General features: G+C 56.7%; 1 protein-coding gene across 1 annotated transcript in view; it reads right to left on the bottom strand.

Moving 5' to 3' along the window:
• LIMD1 (LIM domain containing 1) overlaps positions 1-26,285 on the bottom strand; it is a 73,836-nt gene extending 47,551 nt beyond the window's left edge. The window contains exon 1 of the mRNA XM_041762562.1: positions 24,420-26,285. Within this exon, the coding sequence (XP_041618496.1) occupies positions 24,420-25,782 (1,363 nt within the window). The 5' untranslated portion in view covers positions 25,783-26,285. The remainder of the gene's footprint in view (positions 1-24,419) is intronic.
• Positions 26,286-27,058: the final 773 nt, after the last annotated feature.

Genomic DNA, 27,058 nt, shown 5'->3' with positions numbered 1-27,058 from the left:
CACGTCTCCTCTTATCTATCAAAAAAACAATAATAAGCTTGCTGAGGGCAGAGACCTGGCTTTCTATTGTAGTATCCCCAAGGACAGAAGGAAAGCAGAGTGCCTCACACACAGGAGATGCCAGATAAGCACTGAAAGCATTCCAAAGGCAGAGTAAGGGGAGGGGAGGGTGACCCAGGTTCAGGAAAAGGTAAGAGAAAGCACAGGAACAGGAAAGCCAGAGAGGCATGTGTACAACCGGGATAATTAATGTGACAGCAACAAGCCAGCTGGGCTGGAGGCAGGACTGGATGCAGGGAAACTCCCCATGGGCCCCCTGGGACACAGGAGGCGACAGGAAGTATGGTTCTGGACTGGGAGGTGTGTGCGGGGCTGGAGAGGGAAGACAGGGGAAGACAGACCTTGCACACCTAGGGCAGGACTCCCTAGGGCCCCTGCAGAGTTTGTAGGAGAGGCAACAGTTCCTGCTGGGAGGCCCCAAGCCTGTCACGCACCCCTTGTGGCTCACGCTTCCTGGGGCCACAGAACGCCTGGAACACAGAGCCCCTACCTCAACGCTTGATGTGGCCCTCCCTGGTTGACAGGCTGTCATCCCAGAGGGAGGCTGTCCGGGCGGGCCAGGGCCTCAGGCAGTTGTCCAGAGCTTTCCATACAGTCTTCCAGGTGGTAAGAAGAAAGATTGGGTACCAAAGAGGAAGACCGCCATGAAGGATGGCAATGTCCTTGAGCAGCCAAGGCAGGAAGGGTTTTTCAATTCACCAGAAGTAAACAAAAAGTGTTACTGCTCCAGGACTCTGACATTTTATTATTTTTTATTTTATTATATTTTATTATTACTGTCATCATCACTGTCATTGCTTTAGCTCCATGTTAACAGCCCTCAGGCCCGCCTCTCTGCACAGCAGTGGTTCTCAAAGCAGGAGAAACTTCTCTCAAAGCAACAACCAAAATCAGTGGAAACGCGAATCCATGTAGCAGACAAGAGGGGAAAGCACTCTGGCCTCGGTGGGACAGAGCCTGCTCTCACCCTGCACCCCCTGGAATGTCCCGGCCCCCTGCGCAGTTCCAGGGAAACTATTTGGGAACCAATAACACGGTATAACTGATCAAATGCAGACACCACCCAGCCCGGGCAGCGTTCCAGGTGAAATAAGCCACCCCAAATTGGTATTAAATTATCTCCTGTGCACTCAGAGCCAAAAAACGAATTTGGGTTCGGGCCACGGCGCCTTCCCCCACTCCCGTGCGAGGGCTGGATTGACAAACAGGGAGGATAGCACGGCAGCCTCTGTGTGAGGTTTGGCAACAGGCCTCCTGCCTCCCTGCCTCCTGCGGGCAGCTGGGCAGCGGAGCCTGCTGAACACACAACCAACCTGGGTGACGACCAAGGGGGGACCTTTTTGTTGGTGTTGGATAAGGTCTGAAATGAGAAGGCTCTGTCGGGCTAGCCTGTGGGGGACACCACAGCCCCCCAGTTCACGCCTGGGCCTTGCCCCATCCCGGTGACTGGTCCTCTCTCAGTGAGGCAGGGAGGCTTCTGGGAGCTGCCCCCACCCCGCAGTGGCCATCCCAGGGCCTCTCTGTGCTCTGCCCCGATGCCACACACCCAGGAAGCACCTCTTGTGCAGGAAAGGGCCTGAAGTGGGGATCAGGGCCTCTAGTCGAGGCTTGGGGGCTGGCAGGGAGGGGGCAGGCCTCCTTGGGGCACATGGAAGGAGTTATTCTGGGCACAAGTTGGGCAAGCTGAAGGTTGTGGCCTGAGGACCTGGGTGGTGCTGGGAGTCCACAGGTTCTGAAAGAGGGGCCAAGCATTTGGGGGCAGAGCTGGACCAATGACCCAGCAACAGTCTTCCTCTCGGCCCCACAGAAGCTCACAAAACCCCCAGAGGCAGCGGGTGTTGGGCCCCTGACCCCATGCAGACGGCCTCACTCCGGTCTGGTGGTGCCGGTCAGAGCGGAGGCTCACCACGACCTCCAGAGGCTCGGGTCCAGTCTGGGAGGGCACGGCCAATGCACCTCGGAGGGTCCTGGGGGCAGCCAAGGTCGAGGGCCGTGGGTACAGACAAAACAACCAACACCATCCTCCTTGACACCCCGGCTTTCCCTGCCTCTGCCTCTGTCCCCCTTTCTCCTATGCAACCCCAAGTTCCAGGGTCAAGGGGGGGAAAACTCTCCCCAACCCACAAAGGAAGTATTTAAGGCCACTCCGGGCTAGGGTGTCATTGCACCAGTCTGCTTTCTTCCCTCTGAAAGCCGCTCAAAACCAGCGATGGCTTCGCTTCATCGCGGTGCAGAAGAAGTTTCCATCCAACTTCCTCATCCCTACAGGCTGGAGCTAGCCTCACCAGACTGCCCTCAGGCCTCGATCCTTTCCTGCCCTCTGCTCCCCAAAGGAACACAGAGTTTGAGGTACCTCCGAGCAGGCCCTGCACCCCCAGCCTGGCACCAGCAGCCGCTGGGGCACCCCATCCCTAGGTTCATCCTCCTCCATCTGTCCCCCCCACCGGCCAGTCTCCACACAGAGGCCTGGCCCCTCTCCCCTATCTGACCAGCCCAGGACACAGTGTCCCACCTTGCCAGAAGCCACATGCAAAGCGGGGTGCACTTGTCACTGGCCCACCGGTAAAGACAGAAACCAATGACATAGCGTCACCCAGGGTGCAGCACATGGCGGCAGTGCAAGCCCAAATGCAGACCAGCCTTCTGGAGGGCAGCAGGGCACCACATAACCAAAAGCCTTAAAAAACCTTCACACTGTGGCACTTGGGTGGCTCAGTGGTTGAGCATCTGCCTTTGGCTCAGGGCATGATCCCAGGGTCCTGGGATCGAGTCCTGCATCAGGCTCCCTGCAGGAAGCCTGCTTCTCCCTCTGCCTCTCTCTCTGTGTCTCTCATGAGTAAATAAACAAAACCTTTTTTTTTTAAAGTATACTTATACATGAAAATATTCTGAGGGAAAAAAAAAGAAAATATTCTGAGAAGAAGGAATTATGGATGATTTTTATTTTATCTCTTAACTCTCCTACATCTTTTTCAAATATTCTATGATAAAGATATATTACCTTTGTTCATATTCAGAAATGGTGGGGTTTTTAAGATTTAAAGAATATTTAAAATTTAATGTATATCTACTACATCATGTTCCTAGTCAGGAATTCTGTCTCTGATGCCTACAGGAGAAGTCCAAAGTCCTCAGAGCACCCTGCGGCCTCACCACCAGTACCATCCTACACATGGTACTACTGGTCCCACACCCACCCCACTGCCTCTAAACTCATTTACCTTTCAGGCTTTTTTCATGTGACTCCAGATGTACAAAGAGGTTATAACAGTAGTAGAAAGACTTCCTATATACCCTTTATCCAGATTTCCCAAGTGTTAATATCTTTATGACTACAGTACAATTACCAAAATTCAGAAAATTAACACTGGTCTAATACACACTTGTATGTAGAGTGTGTGCGTGTGTGTGTACATATATGAATATTTATATATATGCTAATCTACAGACCTTATTCAAATTCTACAAATTTTACCAAGTGGCCCACTGATGTCTTTTTATCTGGACCAGGGTCCCATCCCAAATCCCAATCACAGACAGGAAAGTAGGCTGAGCTCAGGACACACATTGTGTTCAGAAGGGATGCTGAGGCACAGAGAGGCCCTGTGATTCCAGAGCAGTGAGACGCCCCCACCTCAGACCACAGCCCAATGTCACAGTCACAGCTGGCCATGTGGAACTAGGAAAGATCCAGAAAGAAAATACTTTTCTTTTTTTTTAAGGAAAAAATAAAATCCTGAACTTTCCTCAGAATAACAGAAGATTGATTTTATTTTATTTTAAGATTTTACTTATTCACAAGAGACACACAGAGAGAGGCAGAGACACAGGCAGAGGGAGAAGCGGGCTCCCCGCGGGGAGCCCAATGCAGGACTCGATCCCAGGACCCCAGGATCATTACCTGAGTCAAAGGCAGACGCTCAACCACTGAGCCACCCAGGTGTCCCTACAAGGCTGATTTTAGAGATGCTTTAAGTATGCATTCACCAAAGAGGGGGGGAAAGAGTGTAGGAACCCTTCACCTTTGGTGAAGGAACAGAAGACCAGGCTGGTGGAACCTTCAAGTTCAGGGTTGGGGCGGGGAGGATGTCCGTGCTCTCCAGTTTCCAAACAGAGCCTGGCTCCTTCTCTTCCTTCCGCTGCCCCCAGGGAGTTAGGAGCAGGAGACTCGGGGCTGGGGAGAGTCTCCTCTTCCGTGCCAGCTCAGAGAGTCACCACCACCCACAGTTTTCCCCTTGGAACAAACACAGTGTCTGGAAGCGCGCTCTGCTCAGTTCTGCGGCTAACCCAGGGAGCGCGGCCTTGGACAGAGGACGTAGGTGCTCTGCGCCCTCCTTTCCCCATCTCCAAACCAGGCAAGAATAATCGGCACCCTGCAAGCTGCTGGAAGCTGCTGGAAGCTGCTGGAAGCAGCAGGTGGTACAGGTAAAAGGCCAGGCACAGCACTCCCTCCATGACCAGTCCTAGGCCTCACATGGGGACAGTGTGGGGAGACCGAGTGGGGGTCCTGTCACAGGGCAGGGGCTTTCACGTGGGTGGTGTGCTGCCTGACTGAGGGGCTAACACAGGCCAAATCATGAATTCCCCTTTTTGAGAAAAGACAAAAACACTGCTTCTGAAGACTATCTCATTCAGAACCCACGGAGTAGGCCGACCATCTGTATGTAGTGCACGGACACAGATGTGGTTTGCCTGTGAGCAAGGGTCGGGAAGAAGAGCATGGAAGGTTCTCTCTTGGGCCCAGGAGTGACAGGACCTGGTTTTGTCTTAACGGGATCAGCCAACCCAGCTGCTAACTGGGTCAGATCCTCAGGAAGGCTGCTTGCTGGCCAGACAGAGGAGAGACTCTCTAACCACCCGAAGCGCCCGACACGCTGGTTGCCCGGAGAGGGAGCTCCCTCCCGCTGCTGGTTCCCCAGGGGAATGAAGGAAGAGGGGATTGTCAGGAGGGTCCAGAGGGTCCTTGTGCTTCCTGTGGCACAAGAGGAGGAGGGTGGGGGGCCCCCAGCTCTCCATTCTGATTCTCTACGGATTGCATCAAAACAGACTCTGGCTGGCCTTCAAAAAAATCAAGCCACTGGGATGACACAAAGCCTCCCAGCAAGTACCAGAAACCAAACGGAAGTACCATTTCCAACAAGCAAATGAAGGGGAAAAGGCTTCATCGGCTGGCTCCTCCGGGTTTGCGGCATCCCAAGGGGCCCTCCACCAGTACAGTTCTCACCAAAACCTCCATTCTCCAACAAAGTTCACTTTCGTGCACTCAGATGCTTAAAAATGAGATATCCATGTGCAAGAACAAAAAAAAAATAAACAGTGACTATCCCCGGTTGGAATGGTGGGTCCCTTTTATCATTATTTCTTTTTTTTTTTTCCTTTTATCATTATTTCTGTGTGTTCAGAGTGTTCAGAGTTTCAGACTTTCCTACAGCTCGTTGTGTTTAAGTTTTTAGAAATGGCAAAAACCATAGAAGTGTTCTGTGTTGGTGAAAGCCGGTAAAAAAAATATATATATCATCAAACCCTTGTGAGAGTATAGTAACCACCAAAAAAGGCATGAAAATCGCTTGTGAAGATGGTATGGGAGCAGAAGGAATTGGCAGGGTGTCCACCAAGTGACACCAGCTCGGAGAGGAGCTGGTTTGGAAAGTCACCAGCGGAGAGGGGCCCAGAGGAACCCCTGACACAGCTGGTCAAGAACCAAAGGAGAACCCCGTTCGCACACACGGCATAGCCCCCTTTGGAAAGCTTTTAAAAGTTTTTTTAAAAGAGATGTGAAAACACATCCCCACACTATGGTCCAGCAATTCCACTCCCAGGTATTGACCCAGGAGGAGCGGGCAAAGCATACGGCCCACACGGATTACTATCCCGCCCCGGAGTGAAAGAGCCCAAACATGCCTCAACAGGGAAATGGAAAAACAAACTGTGTGTACTCACAGCACGGAACACTACTCGGCAGTTAAAAAAAAAAAAGGACAAACATCCGACACACACAACAACCGAGATGAATGTCACAGACAATCTCTGCGCGGACTATGCCAGACAAAGGAGACCTGTGGTCCGTCCTCGATACGCGCGGGACATTGTCGCATGAAGTCACCGCAAATACCGAAATTAGCGAATCGTGGACATTGCTTCCAGAGGAAATACAGCGTTCGGTTCCCGCCAGCCTCTGGACACAACGTTTATCGATCACTGATCGATACACAACCTTGTTTTTATCCGTGTTTCTGTTTAAAGACACTGCATGGGGGCCCCTGGGTGGCTCAGCGGTTTAGCGCTGCCTTCAGCCCAGGGCGTGATCCTGGAGACCCGGGATCGAGTCCCATGTCGGGCTCCCTGCATGGGTCCTGCTTCTCCCTCTGCCTGTGTCTCTGCCTCTCTCTCTCTCTCTCTCTCTCTCTCTCTCTCTCCCCCTCTCTCTCTGTCTCTCATGAATAAATAAATAAATAAAATCTTAAAAAAAAAAAAAAGATAAAGACACTGCATGTAATAGACACTGTTGATCTCATTAATGCTGAACTCAGGGCTCACAGCACCAGGACTCCCCCCGAAGGGAGCTCATCTAACACAGTACTGTTTCCATAAGGCCGCCCGGAGCCTAGGAATACCAGGCGGCACTTCAGTGGTGTACTTGGGGAACACTTTAAACAGAAAAATCACCGAGAGAGAGCACAAGAATGCAACAAACATGGCACTACAGAGACCACAAAAAAGGACACTCTGCTTACAGCACGAGAGCCAAACCAAGGAGGCACAGCCTGCCCCGCTCACCCTCAGCCGGGAATGTGTGCGGGGCCACACCTCTGCTCATGTCCCCAAATGATCACCGGAGTGCCTCGAGTTGATTTTGGGGTTACAGACAAATTTTAGCAAGTAGGCAAACGCGCAAATACAGAATCCGCGAATAACGAAGACTGGCGGTACGTGAATACCGTATGAATCCATTTATATTATGTTTTAGGACAGGTGAAAGTAAATGATGAAAAAATCAGGATAGGTGTTGTCTGGGGGTGGCCAGTGACCGGAAGAGGCACGAGGGAACTCCCTGGGGTTGGAACTCTTCTAGATCTTGACAGGAGGGCAGGTCATTACGTGGGTGCGAGCATTTGTTAAAACCCATCCAATGACGCATTTCAGGGTATGTAAATGCAACTTTTTAAAAACACAGCCACAGATTCCTTGACACTCCTTCCATCCAGAGGGAGGGAGAGTCCACCAGCCTTTCCCGCGAATGGAGGGAGGGGCAGCTTATGGCTGCTTTGACCAATGGAGTACAGCAGAAGTGACACGAAGCCACTTCCACGGCTGGCTCAGAAAAGGCCACACAGCAGAAAGGCCCTGGGCCTGCCCCCAAATATCTAGCGCAGAGATTGAAACCCCACAAACAAAGGGCACAGCTGGGCTGAGGCCCTGCTGGTTTACTCAGCCTCAGTTGCTTTCTTCCTGCTGCCCGCCCCCTTGGCTCCTTTGCTCTCTGGCTATAAACTCGGGCAGGGCTGCCTCCCCACACACCCACACACCCCCACACCCAATGCAGGCATGGGTGACTCTGAGGGTTGTGGCAGGGGGCCGCAGGCAGAGGAAGGACGCCTGGCTTTAAAAGAGAAGTGACCTCCGAGGCCAGCCACCAAAGGGCCTCTGTCTAAGCCCCCCTGCTAGAGAGGAAGGCGTCAGCCCCGCCAGACCAGCCGCAGACAATCAGGCCTTTGGAGACTGCCTGCAAAGCCACCCAACCTGGCCGCTCTGCCCACAGCCAGGCAAGGCCTCCAGCGCCCAGCAGAGGTGCAGGGTGGGGGCCCCTGTCGGCCGGGTCCCAGAGGAGCCCAGCCCCAGAGGGCCCTCTCCCACCGCTCTTACAGGATACACTGGCTTTCATTTCTCTAAGGACAGCAAGGGGTGGGGCGGCCCCCTGGACGCTACGCTTGTCCTTGCTAGGCTGAAGGTGTTATTAAGGTCCTGGAAAATTGGTTCAGCTACGACCACCTGCCCAGACCCCAGACTACCTTCTCCCTCCATCAGAAAAGACACACTTTGAGGAGCTCAGGGCCTCTTGCCATCTCTTGCAGCAGGCATACAGCCTCGTTTTTTCAGGAAGTGGCAATTGGACAAATTGCAATCTGTTTAAGCATTTGTGGTTCTTTTGTTTTTGTTTTTAAAGATTTAATTTATTTATTCATGAGAGACACACAGAGAGAGAGAAAGAGAGAGGCAGAGACACAGGCAGAGGGAGAAGCAGGCTCCATGCAGGGAGCCCGACGTGGGACTCAATCCCAGGACCCTGGGATCACACCCTGAGCCAAAGGCAGCCACTCAACCACTGAGCCACCCAGGCGTCCCAGCATTTGTGCTTCTGAACAAACCAACTGAACGTGGCCTTCGGGTGGGACAAGGTAAAGATATCTTGGGGCAAAGGATCATTGTAAGTGCTTGTACCCTAAGTAATCACCACAGGCCACAATTTCGAAATGCTTCAGGAGGCACAGCCCCGATGGACAGAAAAACAGCCCAGGCCGCCCATGATTTTACATTTTCAAGTAGCCACACTTAAAAAAGGAAAAATGGGTGAAATGAATTTTAATGATGTATTTTACTTATTAGCCCAATACATCCAAAGTACTCTCGTTTAAACACAGAATCAACGTAAAAAATACTAGTGAGCTATTTTACCTCTTTCCCACACCAAGCCTTCAAGTCCCCAGAGTGCATTTCACACCTCGAGCACATCTCAGTGGAACCAGCCACCTTTCAAGTGCTTGGCAGCTGCCTGTGGCTACCGGCTCCCAAAGCGACCAGCACAGATCAATGCTAACGAATTTAGTCCCCACAAAGGCCACGTCCACATTGTCCTGATGGGGAGCCTGAGGCACAGGCATGCCCAGGGCAGATCCAGAGCCCATGCGCAGCTCCTCAGATTCTGACTTTGCTGCAATATGAACTTCTCAGATAGGAACACGGACGCCTGCCGGCACGTCTCCCTGCTCCTGTCCAAACATCCCCAGGACCTTGGTGCCTGGAGCTCTGCAAAGTTTCCAGCCAGAGAGACCCTGGTATGCCAACCTCTTCCAGCCCTTCCAGGTTCCAGAAGACCACCCAAAGCACCTTCTACCCAGGTGGGAGAGCTCACCGGGTCCCTCCCGGTCAGGGTGAGGTATGACGGCCAGCCTGGTGCCCCTGCCTCCCTAGAACCCTCTAGCAGGTGCCGGCGGGTGTGGACTGGCTCTGGAGTGTGTGCCCACCACAGCAGTAACATCCCCACTCAAAGCCCTGGCACTCAGGAGGGAGTCAGGGGCTGTCCCCATCCTGTCCCCATCCTTCCTTTGGGATGGGGTGGGGTTCACTCACTGCACATCTGCTATGCACCCGGCACTGCCCTGGGCCCTGAGATACAGTGGTGAACAGAACAGACACCCCCGTCTCAGGGAGCCCACGTTCCCGCAGAGAGACGTGAGCAAGAAGTCTGGGCACAGAGGAAGCCCCGCTAATCCTAATTCCGTCTCCTGTATACAGTAGGTGTTCCATAATGACTGTCAGAAGAGTATGTTTTCTGGGCTTGGAACTGGATGTGGTGATGGAGAGGTGGGGAAGGGTCTGGGGGAGGGCCTGGGTGAGGGGCAGCGGGGACCCAGCAGGAAAGCTGGTGACCACTCAGGGGTCAGAGCCACACCCTCAGCTGCAGAACTCCAGAGGCCACCTGGCCAAGCAAGACAGGAACCACCCAGAGACTCCCCCAGGTGAGCACGTACTGACCGAAATTCCCTTCTCCTCAAGTGGGGCCAGGCCTCCAGGGAACAGGACGCTTCCCGTTTAGAGATGCAGGAGGTTCAGCACGGCCAGCGTTCAGCTGTCTGGCCCACTTGCGCGTCACCCAAGTCCCAACCCAAGCCGCTCAGCCCTCGGCTCTGATAGGCTGTCCGGGGTCACAGCCACCACCCAGCACGAGGGACAGAGCAATGACGTCTGTGGCATCCACAGCGTCTCAGTCCATCACGGCTGAGCAAACAGGGGCATTGCAACCGAAACATGTTAACTTGATTCTTCCGCAGACCAGGCCCTGTGTTTTGTATTTTGAAACTTATCACTAACTTGGTATTTGGTTTTATTTCCTCATTTTCCTTATTTAAGTGCCGCTTTATATATAGTTTAAGTTGTTTTTCTCCCCCCCCCCCAAAATGTAGCTTTGGTTTCGTGAGTCAGGCCGAGGAGGACAAGCATTATGCGGGGAGAGGCGTTTCAGAGTCACCCCGATTGGGGACTGGGATTTCACAGAGGGACCCAGCGGGCCAACTCAGAGAAGTGGCTGCCATCACCAACCACTCGCCTGCCACCCAGGGTGTGTCCATGTACACATGTGTGTTGCACACACTCCCCATCCCAGGCTTCTCCTCTTTGTATGGGCTTCTCTGCCAACAGCCCTGACCCCATCCCTGGCTCCGGAGGCTGGTGGCCCCCGGAAGGGAACAGAATTCTAACAACCTCAGGACATCCAGGCTCCACCAGGCCAGGAAACCAAGAGCAAAAGAGTGAAGCAAGATGCCCAAGGGGCACAGCTGGCAAGTGCACAGGCCGCCTGCTGCTCTCCTGCCACCAGCCAGCCTGTTCACGGTGAAGGGAACTGTTGTGAGCAAACGCCCTGCGGGCCCAGCCCCGCCAGCCAGCAGCTGTCAGCTGGGCTGCCCCCAAGTCCATCTTTCTAAATTCAATGCCTCATCAGGAAGCAATGCAAGCCACGGGGGGTGGGGGGGGGGAGGAACTGGCCAGGCGACATTTCAGCAGATGTAAAAGCTCCACCCCAATGCCCTGGGCGAGCCCTGACCATCATGTGAGCAAACCCAGCCACAACCCTGTTCCACCCTGCTGGAAGAGAGGCTCGGGAGAACAGGGAGGCTGCTATTACGGTCAGAGGGGCTTCGGTCAGCAAAAAACGAGCACGGCGAAGTGACCATCCCGTGCTGTCCGGCCCAGAGCCTGCTATAACGTGTGCCCAGAGCCCCCATACTCAGGGCCTGCTTTATAAGAGGGGTGCCTTGTCCACTTCTCATATTACCTGGGTCTCTATACCTCCCGGGGCAGCTGAAGAGCAGATATACACTGAACTCAAGGCCCCTCCTCTCCAATGACAGATGGCATCAGAGCAGGCTTCCAGAACTTTCTATATACTGCAATTACAAGTGTGGAGGAGAAAAGATGGAGGTCCCTGATATGCTCCCAACAGCCTTCCAGTAACCGGGAGTAACCAGTCCTTGCTCTCCTGGGACACACAGAGTTGAGTCACAGACGGAGAAAGATGAGAAAGGAACTTGGCCAAGTCTAAACTCGTGGCTCTCAAAACTTAAAAATAGCCTGGCCGTGGACCCTAAAGTATTCCCTTTGAAACACTCAAGCAGAAAGTCTCCAGCCTTCCAACGTGACCCTGACATTCCGTGTCCAGCTGGTTTCCCTGGGAGGGGACAAATGAAAAACAAAACCTGAAGCAGATATAAATATTTGCTGGCAAGTACTGCCCTGCCATGGATGCGCCTGGGGAATCTGGGAGGCTGTTTTGGTTTTGGGTAAGATTTCGGTTCACTTTGCCAGATGGACTCTAAGCATCGTTTCATGCAACATTTGGTTCTAAGCGCCTCCGCACAGTCCAGGGTTGACACTGATCCTCAGACCAGGGCATCTCGGCACACCCCTGTCCTCGTCCACAACACTGGGGAGGGTGTCACAAGCTCCCCAAGAGTACTGCCCGCTGGTCCTGACCCACACCCTTCAGAGGAACACAAGAAGTCAGGGGCCTTGGGGGCCGTGGGCAGTCAAGGTCACTGTGTGGCCTCTGTGTGTGTCCTTCTGAGTCTCGTGGTTCCATCTCCAGCCTGCAGGGAGGAGCCGGTTCGGGCACGGGCTCCTGGCCTAGAAAGGAACCTGGGTGCCGAGCCTGGCTGCAGGAATGGGGTCCGGCTCCTCGGGTCAGCTCAGGCGCCTCCCTCACCACTCCACCAACAGAAGGGGAAGACCTCGGCCCTGCCCCACTCAGGGCCATGTTCCCTTCCAAGTTCCCTTTGTCAGAAAGCCGGTGTGCTCCCAGGAGCTGACAGGCAGTGCAGCGGAGTAGCCGAGATCTCCAACTCAGCCAGGACCCTCGGTAAATGTATCCCGCAGGTGACTTAACCTCTGCGTACCTCCGTTTGCCTGCCTGTGAAATGGGGCGAGGGGAACCAGGCTTACTGGAAGGAATGAACAAACCACAAGCCAATGTGTGTGAGATGATTAGAAAGGTGGCACACATTTTAGCACAACTACCTCAGAGCTAACCCGATCTAAAATTCCTTCCTAGAGATCCCTGGGTGGCTCAGCGGTTCAACGCCTGCCTTCAGCCCAGTGCATGATCCTGGAGTCCCGGGATCAAGTCCCATAAGGAGCTCCCTGAATGGAGCCTGCTTCTCCCTCTGCCTGTGTCTCTGCCTCTCTCTCTGTGTCTCTCATGAACAAATAAATAAAAATAAAATAAAATAAACAAATAAAATAAAATCCCTTCCTCTTCTCCCTTCACCCCCAACTGAAGCCCCTCCATTCCTCCAACAGACATCCTCCGAGCACCCACTATGTGGGGCCCTGACAGAGGCTGTTGTCAGGCATCCAATGACCCAACACCACCACAGACCTCACAGGAGCCCAGGGAGGAACCTGGGGCATGCCAGGGAATACAAGGTCCACGAGCCCCACGGCCAGAGCTACTTGCCGTCCCCCGAATTGAAGACCCCACGTTTAATTAGAATGAGACCCTCAAAAGGCCTCGGGGTGGGTGAAGGCTGTAACACCAGCGGCTCCCTGTTTGATGCTTTCCTAGGGATCTTTCCTTCCTCACCCCACTTTCCTCAGACACCCTCTGCAGAGCACAGTAAGTGACCTCTCGCTGAGTAAATGCTTCTCCATCTGGCCAGAGAGCCAAGAATCGCAGCACATGACGCATCCTGAGTCACAGCGGGCTCCGGCCGCGGCTCTGCACTGGAAACTTTCTGCAGAAAATCTTCCCATGGATTATCCTAAGGGTGGCAGGCATGTCAGTGACTCATGGCTCTTGTTTCAACTGTAGGGTATGTTCCAGATACCTAAAGTAACAACGATTGCACTTTGCAATAGAAAACGTAACCATAAGTAAAACACGAAACCGTGTTCCACTTCCGTAGAGGTCTGCAAGGGGGCAGGAAGGCCAGGCCGTGCAGCCCCTGCCTTTCCAGGCTCTCGCCGCTGCCCACAGCAGTGCTGGCTACTCAGTCAGCTGAGACCCAGGCATCTGATGGCACCCAGAGCCGCAACCACAGCACATGGGGCCAGGACGAGCCTGAGAGGTCAGCGTGGCTCTGCACTGAGGAGGAGCGGCTTGCCCGCTGTCACCCCTAGGGCCGCTGGGAGGATCAGACTCAGAACACCTGGTGTCCTCACTCCCCAAATCGGGCCTTTCTTCCACAGTTTTCTGTGTCCCATGTAGAACTCATAAATCAAAAGATGTAAAGAAGGGGCTCCTGCAAGGAAGAGTCAAGCATCTGACTCTTGGTTTCAGCTCAAGTCACGATCTCCGGGTCCTGGGTCCGAGCCCCACATGGGGCTCTGTGCTCAGAGCAGAGTCTGCTTGAGATTCTCTCTCTCCCTCTGCCTCTCCCCTCCCACCTTCACTTTCTCTCTTGCGTGCTCTCTCCCTAAATAAATAAATAAATAGATTCTTAAACAAACAAAAAAAGATGTGGGATGCCTGGGTGGCTCAGCGATTCAGCATCTGCCTTCGACCCAGGTGTGATCCTGGAGTCCCAGGATCGAGTCCCACATCAGGCTCCCTGCATGGAGCCTGCTTCTCCCTCTGTCTGTGTCTCTGCCTGTCTCTCTCTCACATGAATGAATGAAAGAATGAATGAATGAATGAATGAATAAATAAGTAAATCTTTAAAAAAAAAGATGTAGAAAAATATAACTTTTTTTAAACCTCTGGCAAGACCTGCGCCGTCAGAAGGTCAGTTTCATGGTGTGGATTATTAATGGAAAAAACAAGACATGCTTTCCTGGTCACAGAGGAATGGAGCACAAACACACCATCCCAGGGAGGGAGGGCCGCAGAGAGAAAGTGTGATGGGACGGGGCACACGCCGTGGGAGCCCACCATCAGGGCCTGCCAGGGCAACGGCTGGAGCCCCCTTCTCAGAGTAGGGTCGCAGGGGCAGGCACCTCTATGCTGGCCAGAAGGACCGCTGGCTGGGGAAGGTCAAGGACCTCATGGTGGGAGGAATTCCAGGAGCTGGGGCCAGCAGTGACGCTGGTGTGACGGAGCCCGTGGGCACAGTGTGGCTGGGGAAAGCCCCCGCGCAGCCTTTGGGCCACAGTGAGAGAATGTGCAAGTTACGTGGAGGATCAGAAGCTCACTCCCATGGCAACAGAAGCCTGGCTTCAGTTCGGGCCACGGTACGGCACAGCGACTCAGGAAGGCATTTGGGGCCAAGTCCCCGGGGAACGGTGCTGTGCCAGCGCTCAGAGCCACATGGTCATGATCTTCCACCACCTTCTCTTCTACTTCAGCCCCTAGTTTGGCTTGACGGAAATGCATGATATTTGGGGACTAAGCAGGGCGTCCAGGGCCCATGCAGGTCTCTGTCCCGGAATTCTGGGGGAGACTCCCCCGTAACAGGATGGCCCCGTGTTACTTCCTTTGCTATGAAAAGTGCTCTGGAACCATCCTCGGTGTTTCATTCAGCGCTATGTGAGCCGCACACCTCAAGCATCTGCTGCTGGTAAAGCCAGACAGGGGGTGCTTCACAGGGCAGCAAGAGAATCCACGCGCAGCTCGAGGCTGGCGAGACCGTCTGCTGGGAAGGAGCAGACAGGATTTTTACATGATCTTCTGGAAGGTGTCCTTGACCTCCTGCTTCCCTAGGAGAATAAAATCAAGTGCCACAGGCTCCCTAGCCCTTGGCAGGGGCGGGGCCCTTCCCAGGAGGAGTCACACCTGTTTACAGGCTCCCGAGGCTGCTCTTCTTGCTCCATGCAGGGTGGGGGGAGGCCCGTGGATCCCCTGGCCTGGTGAGGGACACCCCGCAACCAGTCTCTTCTGGCCCCTCCACCCCAGGGCAGAGTGTGGTTCTCTCCCGGGGGGCGTCAGCAGTGACGGAACCCCAGACCCGCAGCCGGGAGGGCAGGCACAGGCACAGAGCCCACCGATGCCCCCGCAGCAGCTGGGCGGAGTGTGAAACCAGAGGGACAAACAGCAGCAAACGCAGACCTGAAAGGCCACCAGGCCCCACCACGGGAGCGGTCAGAGCCCAACTGGTGTGGAGGCGCCACCACGTACGCCTGTGTGGTCCTGAGCAAATCATGGGCCTCAGTTTCTCCACTGTGAACAGAGACGACTGGTGTCTGGCCGTGAAGGGTAACGCAGAGCATGTGCCCGATGCCCACCGAGCCACGGGCACTAGACACAGGGTGGCGAGGATTAGAATCACGGAGCCCAAAGGCCACGGTACGAGGGGTCTTTATCTGCCTGGCTGTGGGGCCTGCGGTGGCCACTTGGATGCGGTGGGGGGCCCGGTGGCCCGGGGTGCACTGGGACGTGGCCTCGGGCTCTGTGCCAGCTGCAGAGGGCCGCCTCACCAGGGTCATGCCTTCCAGGGCGGCCCACATCTGATGGGTGACCTTAGGGGGGAGCATGAAAGTCCGGATATCTCACCCCGACTCGGGACACTTCTGAAGGGCTCGCGCACTCCCTGCGGGGTGGGCCATGTCTCCACCCACCTCCCAAGGGCATCCCCTCGGGGGTCCCCTGCGCACTCCACCTCGGGAAGCCCGGGCTGTGACAGGTGGCCTCTTTGTATCCTTTCCCTGGGGAAGAGAGGAGGGAACCAGTGTGAGGAAGACAGTGGATGCCTGGGGGAAAAGGCCAGGAAAGAGTAAACAAAAGGCCTGGTGACCGCTTCCCTTCCTCTGCAGGGTAAACAGTGGTGTTAACCAGAACACCGAGTGAGAGCCATCAAGAGTCTGTCCTCGCCTCTTTCCTCAAGGACAGAAAGACACAAAGAGGCCACAGAGGAAGAACGGGAAAGGCGGAGAGGGAGAAGGAGCCCCCAGCACCACATCGCACCAGAGCCATGAAGACGGCCAAGGAAGGTGCCAGAAGCGTCCTCGGAGATGAGCTGATCAAGGACGGGAAACTGAGGCGTCTTCAGACCTAAGTGTTCTCCAAGGCAAGCACAGGGACTCAGGAGCTCTTCCCACAGTGTAAACACCCCCGGGGATGCCTCTGTCTGACCCAGGGAGGGGCCCATGTGAGCAGCCCAAACGTCTACTCTGCTTGGCTTCTGGCTCGAACTACGTGGGCCCTGATGGTTACGGTGACGTTACCCCGACTCTCTGGCAAGGGCCCTGTATCCATAGAGTCTTCTCTTGGGAAGTAAAATCTCATCCTAATTCAAGAAATGCAGCGTGCGGGGCAGGCACAAGCTTTCAAAGACCACCAGAGTGAGGGAAGGGGAGGCATCCGTGTGGGGAGCCCCTCAGCGGGGCCGGCCGCCTGGGGTGAGGCCTAGAAGACAGGAGGGTTTGTTCAAGCCCCCCCAGCAGGACTAGGCCAAGAACCGACCTCCAGAGGCCCCGATGAGGCTCCCTGCTCCGCCACACCGCCGGTCATGGGAGAGCGGACAGAAGCTGGGCTGCCGAAGCTTCCAGCAGCGGGGCGGGCCCTCTCCCGTGTGGTGGGCAAGCAGGCCGCTCAGGAAGGGCACAAGGCCCCAGCCTCACAACGCCACCCTGGGGTGGGGGGTTAGCCCAAGTTGCGAGACTCCAACTCAGCCAGGACCCTCGGTAATGTATCCCGCAGGTGACTTAACCTCTGCGTACCTCCGTTTGCCTGCCTGTGAAATGGGGCGAGGGGAACCAGGCTTACTGGAAGGAATGAACAAACCACAAGCAATGTGTGTGAGATGATTAGAAAGGTGGCACAATTTTAGCACAACTACCTCAGAGCTACCGATCTAAATTCCTTCTAGAGATCCCTGGGTGGCCTCAGCGGTTCAAACGCCTGCCTTCAGCCCAGTGCATGATCCTGGAGTCCCGGGATCAAGTCCCATAAGGAGCTCCCTGAATGGAGCCTGCTTCTCCCTCTGCCTGTGTCTCTGCCTCTCTCTCTGTGTCTCTCATGAACAAATAAATAAAAATAAAATAAAATAAACAAATAAAATAAAATCCCTTCCTCTTCTCCCTTCACCCCCAACTGAAGCCCCTCCATTCCTCCAACAGACATCCTCCGAGCACCCACTATGTGGGGCCCTGACAGAGGCTGTTGTCAGGCATCCAATGACCCAACACCACCACAGACCTCACAGGAGCCCAGGGAGGAACCTGGGGCATGCCAGGGAATACAAGGTCCACGAGCCCCCACGGCCAGAGCTACTTGCCGTCCCCCGAATTGAAGACCCCACGTTTAATTAGAATGAGACCCTCAAAAGGCCTCGGGGTGGGTGAAGGCTGTAACACCAGCGGCTCCCTGTTTGATGCTTTCCTAGGGATCTTTCCTTCCTCACCCCACTTTCCTCAGACACCCTCTGCAGAGCACAGTAAGTGACCTCTCGCTGAGTAAATGCTTCTCCATCTGGCCAGAGAGCCAAGAATCGCAGCACATGACGCATCCTGAGTCACAGCGGGCTCCGGCCGCGGCTCTGCACTGGAAACTTTCTGCAGAAAATCTTCCCATGGATTATCCTAAGGGTGGCAGGCATGTCAGTGACTCATGGCTCTTGTTTCAACTGTAGGGTATGTTCCAGATACCTAAAGTAACAACGATTGCACTTTGCAATAGAAAACGTAACCATAAGTAAAACACGAAACCGTGTTCCACTTCCATAGAGGTCTGCAAGGGGGCAGGAAGGCCAGGCCGTGCAGCCCCTGCCTTTCCAGGCTCTCGCCGCTGCCCACAGCAGTGCTGGCTACTCAGTCAGCTGAGACCCAGGCATCTGATGGCACCCAGAGCCGCAACCACAGCACATGGGGCCAGGACGAGCCTGAGAGGTCAGCGTGGCTCTGCACTGAGGAGGAGCGGCTTGCCCGCTGTCACCCCTAGGGCCGCTGGGAGGATCAGACTCAGAACACCTGGTGTCCTCACTCCCCAAATCGGGCCTTTCTTCCACAGTTTTCTGTGTCCCATGCAGAACTCATAAATCAAAAGATGTAAAGAAGGGGCTCCTGCAAGAAGAGTCAAGCATCTGACTCTTGGTTTCAGCTCAAGTCACGATCTCCGGGTCCTGGGTCCGAGCCCCACATGGGGCTCTGTGCTCAGAGCAGAGTCTGCTTGAGATTCTCTCTCTCCCTCTGCCTCTCCCCTCCCACCTTCACTTTCTCTCTTGCGTGCTCTCTCCCTAAATAAATAAATAAATAGATTCTTAAACAAACAAAAAAAGATGTGGGATGCCTGGGTGGCTCAGCGATTCAGCATCTGCCTTCGACCCAGGTGTGATCCTGGAGTCCCAGGATCGAGTCCCACATCAGGCTCCCTGCATGGAGCCTGCTTCTCCCTCTGTCTGTGTCTCTGCCTGTCTCTCTCTCACATGAATGAATGAAAGAATGAATGAATGAATGAATGAATAAATAAGTAAATCTTTAAAAAAAAAGATGTAGAAAAATATAACTTTTTTTAAACCTCTGGCAAGACCTGCGCCGTCAGAAGGTCAGTTTCATGGTGTGGATTATTAATGGAAAAAACAAGACATGCTTTCCTGGTCACAGAGGAATGGAGCACAAACACACCATCCCAGGGAGGGAGGGCCGCAGAGAGAAAGTGTGATGGGACGGGGCACACGCCGTGGGAGCCCACCATCAGGGCCTGCCAGGGCAACGGCTGGAGCCCCCTTCTCAGAGTAGGGTCGCAGGGGCAGGCACCTCTATGCTGGCCAGAAGGACCGCTGGCTGGGGAAGGTCAAGGACCTCATGGTGGGAGGAATTCCAGGAGCTGGGGCCAGCAGTGACGCTGGTGTGACGGAGCCCGTGGGCACAGTGTGGCTGGGGAAAGCCCCCGCGCAGCCTTTGGGCCACAGTGAGAGAATGTGCAAGTTACGTGGAGGATCAGAAGCTCACTCCCATGGCAACAGAAGCCTGGCTTCAGTTCGGGCCACGGTACGGCACAGCGACTCAGGAAGGCATTTGGGGCCAAGTCCCCGGGGAACGGTGCTGTGCCAGCGCTCAGAGCCACATGGTCATGATCTTCCACCACCTTCTCTTCTACTTCAGCCCCTAGTTTGGCTTGACGGAAATGCATGATATTTGGGGACTAAGCAGGGCGTCCAGGGCCCATGCAGGTCTCTGTCCCGGAATTCTGGGGGAGACTCCCCCGTAACAGGATGGCCCCGTGTTACTTCCTTTGCTATGAAAAGTGCTCTGGAACCATCCTCGGTGTTTCATTCAGCGCTATGTGAGCCGCACACCTCAAGCATCTGCTGCTGGTAAAGCCAGACAGGGGGTGCTTCACAGGGCAGCAAGAGAATCCACGCGCAGCTCGAGGCTGGCGAGACCGTCTGCTGGGAAGGAGCAGACAGGATTTTTACATGATCTTCTGGAAGGTGTCCTTGACCTCCTGCTTCCCTAGGAGAATAAAATCAAGTGCCACAGGCTCCCTAGCCCTTGGCAGGGGCGGGGCCCTTCCCAGGAGGAGTCACACCTGTTTACAGGCTCCCGAGGCTGCTCTTCTTGCTCCATGCAGGGTGGGGGGAGGCCCGTGGATCCCCTGGCCTGGTGAGGGACACCCCGCAACCAGTCTCTTCTGGCCCCTCCACCCCAGGGCAGAGTGTGGTTCTCTCCCGGGGGGCGTCAGCAGTGACGGAACCCCAGACCCGCAGCCGGGAGGGCAGGCACAGGCACAGAGCCCACCGATGCCCCCGCAGCAGCTGGGCGGAGTGTGAAACCAGAGGGACAAACAGCAGCAAACGCAGACCTGAAAGGCCACCAGGCCCCACCACGGGAGCGGTCAGAGCCCAACTGGTGTGGAGGCGCCACCACGTACGCCTGTGTGGTCCTGAGCAAATCATGGGCCTCAGTTTCTCCACTGTGAACAGAGACGACTGGTGTCTGGCCGTGAAGGGTAACGCAGAGCATGTGCCCGATGCCCACCGAGCCACGGGCACTAGACACAGGGTGGCGAGGATTAGAATCACGGAGCCCAAAGGCCACGGTACGAGGGGTCTTTATCTGCCTGGCTGTGGGGCCTGCGGTGGCCACTTGGATGCGGTGGGGGGCCCGGTGGCCCGGGGTGCACTGGGACGTGGCCTCGGGCTCTGTGCCAGCTGCAGAGGGCCGCCTCACCAGGGTCATCCCAGGGTGGCCCACATCTGATGGGTGACCTTAGGGGGGAGCATGAAAGTCCGGATATCTCACCCCGACTCGGGACACTTCTGAAGGGCTCGCGCACTCCCTGCGGGGTGGGCCATGTCTCCACCCACCTCCCAAGGGCATCCCCTCGGGGGTCCCCTGCGCACTCCACCTCGGGAAGCCCGGGCTGTGACAGGTGGCCTCTTTGTATCCTTTCCCTGGGGAAGAGAGGAGGGAACCAGTGTGAGGAAGACAGTGGATGCCTGGGGGAAAAGGCCAGGAAAGAGTAAACAAAAGGCCTGGTGACCGCTTCCCTTCCTCTGCAGGGTAAACAGTGGTGTTAACCAGAACACCGAGTGAGAGCCATCAAGAGTCTGTCCTCGCCTCTTTCCTCAAGGACAGAAAGACACAAAGAGGCCACAGAGGAAGAACGGGAAAGGCGGAGAGGGAGAAGGAGCCCCCAGCACCACATCGCACCAGAGCCATGAAGACGGCCAAGGAAGGTGCCAGAAGCGTCCTCGGAGATGAGCTGACCAAGGACGGGAAACTGAGGCATCTTCAGACCTAAGTGTTCTCCAAGGCAAGCACAGGGACTCAGGAGCTCTTCCCACAGTGTAAACACCCCCGGGGATGCCTCTGTCTGACCCAGGGAGGGGCCCATGTGAGCAGCCCAAACGTCTACTCTGCTTGGCTTCTGGCTCGAACTACGTGGGCCCTGATGGTTACGGTGACGTTACCCCCGACTCTCTGGCAAGGGCCCTGTATCCATAGAGTCTTCTCTTGGGAAGTAAAATCTCATCCTAATTCAAGAAATGCAGCGTGCGGGGCAGGCACAAGCTTTCAAAGACCACCAGAGTGAGGGAAGGGGAGGCATCCGTGTGGGGAGCCCCTCAGCGGGGCCGGCCGCCTGGGGTGAGGCCTAGAAGACAGGAGGGTTTGTTCAAGCCCCCCCAGCAGGACTAGGCCAAGAACCGACCTCCAGAGGCCCCGATGAGGCTCCCTGCTCCGCCACACCGCCGGTCATGGGAGAGCGGACAGAAGCTGGGCTGCCGAAGCTTCCAGCAGCGGGGCGGGCCCTCTCCCGTGTGGTGGGCAAGCAGGCCGCTCAGGAAGGGCACAGGCCCCAGCCTCACAACGCCACCCTGGGGTGGGGGGTTAGCCCACAGCTCGGCTTGCTCCCTGCAGGTGGGCCCTTCTCCAGGTCCGCCGTGACCGCAGCGCACGTGACCTGGGCACGTCCCCATGGGTGACACTGCACCGGCTCGACACGCGCTGACACATGGCAGCTGCCGAGACACACCGCTCGGTGGCAAAGGGCTGGTGGACAGCATAGAGCACCGGGGCTGACACACACTTAACTCTTCTTTGTGCGGGTTTTTGGGTGCCTTTTGAGTTTTCTACACACAAATGTCATGCTTGGTCAAAAAATAGAAATGAGGGTGGCTCAGCGGTTGAGCGTCTGCCTTTGGCTTAGGTCATGATCCTTAGGTCATGGTCCTGGGATCGAGTCCCACATCAGGTTCCCCACAGGGAGCCTGTTTCTCCCTCTGCCTGTGTCTCTGCCTCTCTCTCAGAGTCTCCCGAATGAATGAATAATATAAAATCTTAAAAAAATAAAATAAAATAGGATTCCATTGACCTAAACCATCGGAATAGGTAAATCCACAGAGACAGAGCACATAGGTGTGGTTTCCAGAGGCTGGGAGGGAGGGAGAATAGGGAGCAACCGCTTTTTATGGGTATAGGATTTTCCTTTGGGGGTGATAAAAATGTTTTGAAACTATCAGAGCGAGTGTTTGTAAAACACCGTGAATGTACCAAATGCCATTGAATTGTTTGCTTTAAAATGGCTAAATTTAAAAAAAAAAAAAAAATGGCTAAATTTTGTGGTGTGTCATGTTCACCTCAACTAAAAATTAAAAAAAACAAAGCCACAAAAATAAATAAATTCGGACATAAAATAGTTTTCCGCATCTGTGCTTGGGAGGCAGCGTGGCGATGCTGGTTAGGGACAGGGCCACGACGTCTGAACCGGGGGGCTCGACTGGCAGCTTCACCCAGCACCACCACCTGGGAGGCCTCGGTTAATGATCTAACTTCCCCGGGTTTTATCGTCCCCATCGGTGAAACAGGCCTAATGACAGAACCTGCTTCCCAGGGTTGTTGCAACTAGTAAATTAAACGGTAGAGGGTAAGTGTCCAGCACAGGTGGGGCCTGGCACAGACGGGCCCCAGGGCCTTTGCCCCTGCTGTCTGCCCACCTAGGACATGCTCACCCAAGGAAATTCTGCCTCCTGTTAGACCTTTCTTCAAATGCCACCTTCCCAATGGGGCATTCCCTGACCCCCAATTCAAAACTGGAAACTTTCCTGCCACCTGCCGGGAGGCTCCATCCCCTCCTCGACCTGTATCTCTCCCCAGGACTTGATTACTGTCTGTCCTGTTCACTGTGTATGACACCGAGGCCTTGAACAGGGCAAGGCAGGGGCTCAATAAACATGTGGAATGACTGGTGTGAGCAAATACTTCTGCCCCCATCTGGGGTGTAAACCTGCCTCCCTGACAAAAGAGAAGTACTGTTTTGTTGTTTAGCGAGCTCAGAATTAAAAATTTAGCAACAGTTGACAGTTTAAAACCACGGTATTTCCTGCTAAGTGTTATTCCCCAGAGAAATCTGCAAAGGAAAAGAGGAGTAACAGGGTGCTACATGCTCAGACACACAAACCAACGAAGTCACCCCAACCTACGAGTGCCCTCTGTGCTGTGAGAGCTGGTCCCATTAGGCTTCAGGGGGTAAGGAACACCGTGCTGCCATGGGCGCCAGGGACCCCGTCCCACCAAGCATCTCAGGCCCCAGAGACAGGACAGATTGATGGCCCTTCCTGGGCCCTGCCCTCCTCCGTGTAGTACAGCGGGCACCCTCCCAGGACTCGGCTTCCCAAGGCTCTCTGGCCTCAGAGGGGGACATTATGACCCCAATTCTCCAGAGTTCAAAAATGGGGGGAAACAAGACAAAAACCCTCAGACTCTTCTAAAAAGAGCTTTCTAGTTAGTTCTATGAGACAACATCATGACTCCACAGAACACACTGCTTTCTCACTGCCTCCAAACCCCTGCGCAGAGCAAAAGAAAAAGCTGAAGCCAGCAGCCTCCAAGAGTTCAAGGTTTTAAAGAGAATAAAACGGACCCCTGAAACTGTTAGTAAAACCAGCAAGGAGCCTCTTCCATCCCATTGGGCGCAGGGGCTGCAGCTGCTACCTGGCTGCGGGCTAGAACCCAGGGTGGGGGCTGAGCTCAGAGACACCTAGCCCACAGGTCTCAAGTTTCCCCCAGAGTCCACACTGCCTGAGAGTCCACACTGCCTGCCTGCACCGCTGACTAAGGCCTTCCCCCCAAACTCACTGAGTTTCGGATGAAGGTCTTGGCGGAGGGGGCCCTACATCACGTGCCTTTCTAACCAGTTCCCAGGTGAAGGGATGCTGCGGGCCCGCAGACTACACTTTGAGAACCACTAATGCTCGAGAGCAAAATCTTCCATGTGAGTTTTGCAACTGTACACAGTACCTACAGACAGACAGACAGACAGGGCCAGAGAGAGAGCCCCTGCCCAACCACAGGTCCTCAGATAGCCAGACCAGCCCGGCCCAGCCACCGGGGGACAGAACCCACAGGGGTACCTGGACCTCAGAAACTGCTGCCATTCGAGTCCTGGACAAGCCAGTCACTGCAAGACACTCTGGGCCACACCCGGAACCCCCAAAACCCGAAGTCACAGCATTTCCCTTTTTCTAAAGCAGTCATGAGTAATCCCACCCCGCTTTCGCCCTTTGCACGTAGGTAACCCCCGGATACAAGATCCGCTTTCTGCTCAGGGACGCTTTCAAGTCTCTGGATCAAAAGATGCAGCAGAAAGAGGAAGCCACGCGTACACATACGTGCGCGGCTCAAGGAGACCTACAGCATCCCCGATGGGGAGCACCTCCCCCGAACGCAGGGACCTTGTCACCCATGGTGGGCGAGGTCACCAATCTCTCACTCACCAAAGTAATCGGCCTTCGGGTGAGCATCCATCTCACGCTCCAGACGTTGGGTGAGGGCTTCTAATTTCAATTCGGCAGCTGAGGGCCCAAGCTCGGGGCCTGGGATGAGGGTCTGGCAGGGCAGCCTCACCCGGGGGGGGCTGGGGCTCTCTGGGAGCCCAGGCCCCAGGCCGCCATCGGAGGGCCAGCCGGGGGGACCTTCTTTACAAGACAGCTCAGGTGGGTGGACAAGGCTGGTGGGGCTGAGCTTGGGACCCATGCCAGGGTCTGTGCAGACGGGCTTGGGACCCAGCCCGGGGGCCGCACCCGACTGCAGACTGTCCATGCTGCCCGGTGAGGATGGTGGGACAGAACGAGAGAGGTAAGATTTGGGTCCGTCTGGGAACCAGGCTTGAGGATCCACAGTGGGCTTGGGCATCGCGCCGGCAACCTCACTCCCCACCCCCGAGTTTGCTCTCGGAAGAGCTCCTTGGCTGGGGCAGCTCTGGGCCAAGGGTGCTAAGAAAGAGGGGGTCCTGGGCTGAGTGGGCCCCAGGAGGACCCCGTTCTCCGGGCCTGGGGGAGAGAGGCCGGGGCTCACCCGCTGCGAGGAGGCGGTAGTCCAAAGCCCGGCTGCCTTCCCGTCAGCGCGACCCCCAGCACCGCCATCCTGGCCGCTCTCGAACGACTTGCCGGAGCTCGGGGAGAGCGGAGGCTGGTACAGGGGGTGGTCCCTGGAGGGTCTGGGCAGCGGCGCGTCCGTCCCCGGGGCGCCGGGCCACCCACTGCCTGCGCCCGGCCTGATGCTCGGGGACACTCCTGGCTGGTCGGCCCACTTGGGGCTCGGCAAGGGGACGTTGTCGTAATAGTCTCCGTGGGTGAGGCAGGCGGGATCCTCGCAGGGGCCCGGCTGGCGGAAAGCGGGCATCTCCCAGCGGGCCAGGCCCTCCTTGGCCCCGCAGTCCTGGCTGCCATGGCCGGCGCCGCGGGCGGGCGGCCTGGCCCTCTGCTCCGGGGGTGGGCACGCGGGCTGCCCGGGGGCCAGCGAGGCCAGAGGGGGCTTGGCCGCACCATCCACCGGCTGCCTGCAGCCCGGGCCGGCTTCCCGGCGGGCCTGGGGGGCGCCCCCGTTGGCGGGGCCGCGGCTGCCCCTGGGCAGGGTCTCCTCCTGCAAGAGCTGCTGCTGCTGCTGCTGCTGCTGCTGCTGCTGCTGGAGGTGGATTTTGGCCATTTTGGTGGCAAACACCCTGCGTGTTTCCTCAAACTCGGGGTTGTTGCCCGCCCCCTTGTCCACTCGGAAGAGCCCGTCCTTGGACGCCTCATACATGTTCAGGTCCTCGATGAACTTACTGGCCTCCAGGCCCAGGTCGCCGTACTTGTCCATGTCGCCGGTGTCGGAGCCTAGCGCAGGTGTCGGGCTGGGGGCGCGGGTGCTGGGCCGGGCTGGCTGCGAGGAGGCCGAGGGCGGCGGCTCACGTCCAGCCCGGGACAGGTGGAGCCAGAGCCCTCCACCTGCCGGGCGGCAGGGTCATGACCCCGGCCCGGTGGGCGCGAGTGGAGACCCGGAGGCTCAGCGGGCCCGGCTGGCGGCGCTGCACCGCCCGCGCCCGCCGTGCGTCTCTTCTCCTCTTTTCCAAATCTTAAAAGGAAAAAGAAATAGAGAAAAAAAAAAAAAAATCCGAGCTTCTCGGTGAGCACGTCAGCAGTCCCACCCGGCCGCGGGCGCGGGGCAGGCGCGGGGGCGGGCGCGGGGCAGGGGCGCGGGCGCGGGGGCGCGGGGGCCGGGGCGCGGGCCGCGGCGGGAAGCCCTATTGTCCGATGGCGGCGGCGCGGGCCGGAGGGCGGCGGGACGCGGAAGTGAGCGCGCCGCACGCAGTCCCCGCCGCTCGGTGGCCGGCCCGGCACGTCCCGGGCCGCGAGGGGGCGGGGGCGGGGCGGGGGCGGGGCGGGGCGGGGCGGGCGCCCGGGGCGGGGACTGCGCCTGGCCGCGCGGCCCCACAGCCTGCACCGCGCGGGGCTGGGGCGCGGGGCTGCTCCGAGCCGGCGAGCGGGCCCCCGCCCCCCCACCCGCCCCGCGATCCGGGCCCCGCCCCCCGCCCCCTCCGGCCCCGCCCCCTCCGGCCCCGCCCCCGCCCCCTCCGGCCCCGCCCCCTCCCCCTCCGGCCCCGCCCCGCCCCTGGCCACGCTGCGCGGCGGTGGGGGGAAGGGCTCGGCGCGGAGACCGCTGGCGGGCGTGGGGGGGGGCACCGAGTCGCCTGCGGGGGCCCGCGACGTGCCGCTTGCCGTGCCTCAGTTTCCCCGGGTGCCCATCGACCCCGCGTGCCAGGCCCGAGGTGCGCGATCCGAGGCCCCGGGCCTGGCCCCCAAGTCCTCCCCAACAGGTGGGCAGACTAAGGCACGACGGGCCGGGAAGTGTCCAAGGTGCCACCGCGGGAGCCCAGGTCCTCTGAATCGGGGTGTGTGTGTTAAAGAGTCGCACTGTCCCCGGGAGCGCGCGCTCTCGGGCGCGGAGGGCAGCAATCCAGACGCGCCCGGGGCGCAGGGTGCTCCGCGGAGCGAGGAGCCGGCTCTTGGCGTCGCTGATGCAACTGCTGCTGGCAACTGATGATCGTTCTTCTCCTTTGGGGGAGCAAGAGGGAGAGAACGCAGTGTGAGTGGTT

This window comes from Vulpes lagopus, chromosome 7 (genome assembly GCF_018345385.1).
Source record: "Vulpes lagopus strain Blue_001 chromosome 7, ASM1834538v1, whole genome shotgun sequence".
Lineage (NCBI taxonomy): Eukaryota > Metazoa > Chordata > Mammalia > Carnivora > Canidae > Vulpes > Vulpes lagopus.
This window is presented reverse-complemented; position numbering and strand designations above follow the sequence as displayed.